The following is a 6000-nucleotide window of genomic DNA, read 5'->3' on the forward strand; positions in this document are numbered from 1 at the left end:
GGGCCAACCTCCTGGTGGGCCACCTACTTTCTTATTTCTGTCATCGCGGAATGGGCAGCACCTGGCCCGATGTGGTTTCCGCACAGACCTCATCAAGCCGCCATCCTTGTCTGAGGAACTATCGTAGTACTCGGTTAAGTTGCGAACGCCACAAATCCGGGGAGTTGCAGTAGTTTTTTGAGGGGTATGGGGTTGAACTTTGCGGGGTAAAGTAAGGAACCATTGTAAGGGTTGCAATTCAGCTGCTCCAGGGGTGGCAAGTATGGAGCAAGCGACACCGGATCCGATGTTTATCTCTTGCAGCTGAAAATTCATCAGGATTATGACAGGGGCTATCAAGGAACGTTGCAGGGCATGGACCTAACCATGTGCATCTTGACTACTTGATGCGGACAAAACACTCTGGAAGGGCAACCCTCAGTTGCAAGATGAAGGTGAATACTTGGCAGAACCGAGAGAGCCCAAGGCCGCTTCACGCCTGAATCCGGATCCGATAGTCATTGGCATGTCTTGGATTGCTAGTGAATGGGGCTGTCTATATCTAGGCTGCCCGGCACCCTAACCTCTGCCTCGTTACCTCAAGCCTTTAGCATCTCTCCGCAGATTATAAAATAGTCGCAGTTACGACTCACCTCTCTGGGCACGTCTGAAAAGATGGCGAAATACGATACACCCGGCAAAGACGTCGCTGCTGGCGAGCAGCTCGAGCTCGCAACCTCCTGTGACGGCGATGCTGCCCAGGCTGCCTACGTTGCGGCGGTCGAAGCTCTGACTCCTGATGAGCAGAAGAGGACAATCCGCCGCATTGACGTCCGCCTGGTATCAACGCTCGGATTCCTCTACTGTGTCTCCCTCATGGATAGGAACAACACTGGAATTGCGATGATTTCTGGCATGAGCACGGATCTGGTCATGACGGGCAGCCGATACTCTATCGTCGTGCTCCTGTTCTTCATTCCCTACGTGCTTTTCCAGCCTCCGTCGACCGCCATCCTACGGAAAGTAGGACCACGCCTTTTTCTGTCACTTACAACGCTGGTTTGGGGTTTGGCAACCATCGCGAGTGGGTTCGTTAAGAACTGGAGCGAGCTCATCCCCCTCCGGCTCATCCTTGGGGCTTGCGAGGCTGGATTCTTCCCAGGTGAGTACACATGAGGCGATGATGCCGCACGCCGCCAGCAACTGACAGACTTCAGGTTGCGCATACCTACTCAGTTGTTGGTATCCCAGATACGAGCTCCAGAAACGAAACGCCGTGTTCTATCTCATCGGAACAACCATGTCTGCGTTCTCAGGCGTCCTGGCTCTCGGCTTCTCGCAGCTGGATGGTCATGGCGCCGGTCCTTCCTGGTGGGGCCGAGTCGTGGTCGACAAAGAGACCAGCGCCATAACTGTACAAAGCGGAATATCGGGGTGGAGGTGGATCTTCATCCTGCAGGGAGTGCTCACCTGTGTTGTGGCTGGCTTCGCCTACCTCACCGTCTTGGGCTTCCCCGACGCTGTGAGCCATGTTTTGGGCCTCAAGCTGAGCAAGAGAGAGACCGACTTTATCGTGGCAAGAATCGAACTGGACAGAGGGGACGCCACTGCTGAACGGTAGGCCCTTGCCGAAACGCCTGTCCCTGACTTTGTGGCTGATTTAGGCCCTGTAGCTTTTCTCTCCGCGAGTATATGGCAAATGCTTATGACCTCAAGATCTGGGGCTTCGCCGCACTCTTTGGTCTCACTACCGTCAACACATACGCTATTGCTTACTTTCTTCCGTTGATCCTGAAAGATGGTCTGGGATTCAGTGTCGCCGTGTCTCAATGCCTCATTGCGCCTCCGTACATCGCTGCAGGAGTTGCCATGTACACTATGGCGTACCTGAGCGACAAGTATCGAATTCGTTCTCCGTTTATCGTGTTCAACGGCTGCCTGCTCCTCATTGGTATGAGACGCCCGGCTCCCTATGAAACTCGTCTGAGGTCTTGGCGCTAACTCGCTTCTGCAGGGCTGCCGCTGCTCGGCTTCGCTACCAACGTGGGCGCACGATACTTTGGAGCCTTCGTCACCACCACGGCTTGCAACGCCAATGTCCCCTGCATCCTGACCTGGCAAGCCAATAATATTCGCGGCCAATGGAAGAGAGCTCTCTGCTCGGCTACCCTGGTTGGGACGGGGGGCATTGGAGGTATCATTGGTAGTACCGTGTTCCGCAGCCAGGATGCGCCTGGGTATCGGCCAGGAATCTACGCTGCGATGATCGCCAGTAGCTTAATTATTCTCATCACCCTAGCGCTAGATGTCAAGTTTTTCAGAGCGAACAAGCGCGCTGCGGCCGGTGGTAAGATTATCGGAGGACTAGAGGGATTCCGGTATACGCTTTGAGGAACGGTATTTAGGGTGGCAGATCGGAATATGCCCCACGGCTAGGTTCGTTATTCTTTTTGTCGCCTTGAAACAACGGGCTTGAAAGGTTGGGCTCTCACCTTGGCATGTCTGATAGTTTCAGCTCATATCTTTCTTTTCTCAGAGCCAATAATACTATAGCTTGTTTTTTACTCTATTTTAGCTGCACTTTAAGGAGTGCCCTATGTTGTTCGCTAGAAAAGCAGAGCGTGATTGACGTCCCAACTCATGCTATTCCTACTCCTAGACGGCGGGCTGTATCAAATCACTTAGTCGAACGATCTGCAATCACGGAATGGAAGCGCTCTTTCAATTCTGACTGGTGGGACCAGGCCTAGTAGGATGCTAGGTAAGGTCGGGAGTTGTCCGCATGGCGTGTCTACAAATCTGGCTCAAGCCCAATGCCAATCAACCAATCTTGTTGGGTATAGCACGGTGGACTTAGAGCATCAGCCTTGGGCGACTGGGTACTGCTGTTCCTAGTACGTGGATTGGTATTGGAACACCGATGCTCAGGGAGCAAGGGGGAGGCTGGAAAATGGCCACGGTGGCAACGGAGGGCTGGGATTCAAGAACATCCAAGCCCTTCCGCGTCTGCTCGCCGAACAAGCAGAGTGAAAACTAACCCAACAGTTAAGGGAAGGGCGAACAGGGATATTCGTCTGCTACGTCGGATCCGGCTCAGGTACGGTAGGCCGAAGCCAGTCGCCCTGCAAACCGCTTTGACAAAACTGCGGGGTAGCCTAATGCAATCGGGTAATGAAAGGAGGGGATCCGATTAGCCTTCCGAAAAACCCTGGTTCCCAAGAATCCGCTGCGGCTGGATCTTCGAAGCGAGATACCAATCAAGACACAGGATCATCGCTAGCTCGGACCTGTCAAAATTTAGCTTACTGCAATTATGCTGCATATCTCCAAAGATGGCAGCAATGTGACAGTAAGGTGGTTATGTCTGTGGTGAAGATCTGCGGGTCGAGGCGACTGACCAATCTTTGACGGATCCGAGGTTACTTTTGCGAATATACGGATCCGAGGACACACTAAGAAGCCTCTGCAGGCTCTCCACCGCATCAACTGCACTCATCGACAGCATACTCTAAGTAGTGCGGCTCCCTCCGGGACTTGCTTCAACCATGACCAAGAACCTGTTTTTTTTTTCTTCTTCTTCTCCATATCTCTGATATTGCGGGCCCATCGACAGCAACGCCACATAATTCTTTGTTGACCTTGATCCTCTTCTCGTTTTACCATTGCCGTGCAGTCACCAAGTCAGACGAGTTCCAACTTTACTATTTTGCAGGCCGTTCAGACGATTTGAAGGGCTCGTGACATTGTCCAATACCTCTAGGTAGGATCTCTTGCGCGACGGACACTACCACGGGCGTGTCAATCATGGAGCCACTCGGCCCGGGAGACATCTCTCAATCCGAGTTCAAGGCCTCCCGACCACGGCTGAAAGCACCCTGGGCGTGCTTACGCTGCCGTGAGAGAAAGGTCCGCTGCGATGTCTCGAAGAAAGATGGGCCATGTACGAACTGCTGTTTGCGTGGCAAAACCTGCACAACTCTGCCCTCCACCAAAAGAGCGTGAGTGTACCTCTCCCAACGCCCAGAGGTCTGGCTACGCTAACATATCCGGCTTCAGCAGAGGCTTCAAGGACAGGGTCCGGCTGTTGAAGAAGTCGGTTTGGGGTCACTCGCCACATGCTGATGAGATCACATCAGACGCAGAGACATCGCCGCATGCGCTCAACCCCCCGACCCCTACCTCCTTCGAACCCTCGTTTTGCGTAGAGCTGGCCGCAGACTCAGTGCTCTATCTGGACTATCACTTCCTCAGTATCGGCAATCTTGCCAACATGCCCTCCGAAGAGATAAACTTTCTCGACATACAAGGCTGCCTTCTTGTCCCGCGACGGCAAACCATGGATTCTATCGTGCAACAGTACTTCCTCCATGTCCATCCTCTTCTCCCGTTACTAGATGAACGATCTTTCTGGGACGTGTATTCTCGACGGTGGGCGGCCGCAGATGCATCAGGTCCGAAAATATCTCTGCTGGTCTTCCAAGCGCTATTATTTGCAGCTTGCAACGTATGTCCACCATTCTACTTCACGAAGGACTATGGCTAAACATTGAGCAGTTTGTACCTTTAGAAACACTCGAGAATCTTGGTTTCTCAAGTCTAAGGGAAGCAAAGGCTGGTTTTTACAGCAAGGCGAAGGTGATTCTCTCTACAAAACTCCAGTACTACCCGCTCATGCTTGTTCGCAGCATCTGTATGATTTCGGAAGTGAGTCATCGTCGATTTGCATTGCACAAGCCGCTCTCTTGCTCTCCTTCAGATCCTCTTCAACCTACCTCGGCATTAAAGAGGTCAACATCTCCTGGCTGAACATCGCTATTCAACACGCTCAAATCGCAGAAGCAGCCTGGCACGCGCCCTCCTCGGCACCCATAGAAACGGACAATTCGGATCTTCAGAGCGTTCTGAAAAGACTATGGTGGTGTTGCATCATCCGAGACAGGGTGCTCTCGTTGTGTCTCAGGAGACGACCCCAGATCGATCCAGCGCACACTGACTCTGCCTTCTACGCACCACTACGATCTGCGGACCTAGAAAACGAGATCCGGCATAGCAGAGTATACTGTAAAACCTCAAAGGCATGCCTAAATAGTATTCTAGAGAGGTTTGCCGACCTTTGTGTCGTTCTGACTGATGTCCTGACGCTGGTCTACCCAATGGATAAGCAACGTCTACATGGACCAGACCTGGCCGCAATATTAACAAGAATCTCGGATACCAAGAATTCATTAAGGGAATGGGACAAGAAAACCTCTTTTTCTCTTCACTTCTTGCTCGGCAGACGCACAGAGACGCTGGCAGTGTCGAATAACACCGAGGTTCCTCACTATTCGGTAACGTTGTACATTAACCTGATTTATATATACTACCAGTACGAAAAGCCTGACTCGTATACAGCTTCACAAGCAAGACTGACTGAGATTTAGTTCATCATGGATTGCTCTCTGTCATTACGAGGCTCTAAGCCTGGCAAGCCAAACCAGTCTACCGTGCGACTACATTCCAAGCGGGTGGCCAGCAGGATCTCAAAACCAATGGGAGATTCAGGATGCTGCCCTATCAGTGACCCAGTCACTCCAGACGCTGCACCATATGAACCTTGACCGATGGCTTCCCAGCAGTGCTGTTGCGTGCATCGCAACGCCGCTGGTTCTCCACATGTTGGATGTTAAGCTCGCCGGGTTGCCGACATCCTCGGGCTCGGCGACGTCGAATTCTGAGATTCTGGAGAAGAACTTGCGCTTAAAAGCTGTCATCCAAACTATCAAGACATGTTACGGACAGTATGACAGCGCCGATTTTGTTATCCGCGCAGTGCAACATATTGCCGGCTTCCTTGAGCTAGAATGCTTACAGCCTACGACGGATGCGGGAACAAATGACTCGTTTGGGTGGCCAGACATTTTCAGCTCTAATCCAAATCTGTACCTTCGGCTGGTATTATCAATGGACTTGAGTCTGAGTAACGGCCGGTTGCCCCAGGAGGAGGATTTTCCAGCTAGACTGCGGCGAGTCTTCGCCTAG

General features: G+C 52.2%; 2 protein-coding genes across 2 annotated transcripts; both read left to right on the plus strand.

Moving 5' to 3' along the window:
• Nucleotides 1-654: 654 nt before the first annotated feature.
• On the plus strand, nucleotides 655-2370 carry NECHADRAFT_98368 (uncharacterized protein; the record flags this gene model as incomplete). The annotated part of the gene is made up of 6 exons (XM_003039363.1): nucleotides 655-721; nucleotides 767-1141; nucleotides 1197-1350; nucleotides 1402-1596; nucleotides 1653-1930; nucleotides 1994-2370. The coding sequence occupies 6 exons, from the start codon at nucleotides 655-657 to the stop codon at nucleotides 2368-2370; spliced, it is 1446 nt and encodes a 481-aa protein (XP_003039409.1).
• A 1413-nt stretch (nucleotides 2371-3783) lies between these two features.
• NECHADRAFT_89238 (uncharacterized protein) lies at nucleotides 3784-6000 on the plus strand (the record flags this gene model as incomplete). Its single annotated transcript, XM_003039364.1, has 4 exons — nucleotides 3784-3977; nucleotides 4036-4483; nucleotides 4575-5365; nucleotides 5403-6000. The coding sequence occupies 4 exons, from the start codon at nucleotides 3784-3786 to the stop codon at nucleotides 5998-6000; spliced, it is 2031 nt and encodes a 676-aa protein (XP_003039410.1).

The sequence above is a fragment of the Fusarium vanettenii genome (genome assembly GCF_000151355.1).
Source record: "Fusarium vanettenii 77-13-4 unplaced genomic scaffold NECHAsca_112_unmapped, whole genome shotgun sequence".
Classification (NCBI taxonomy): Eukaryota; Fungi; Ascomycota; class Sordariomycetes; order Hypocreales; family Nectriaceae; genus Fusarium; species Fusarium vanettenii.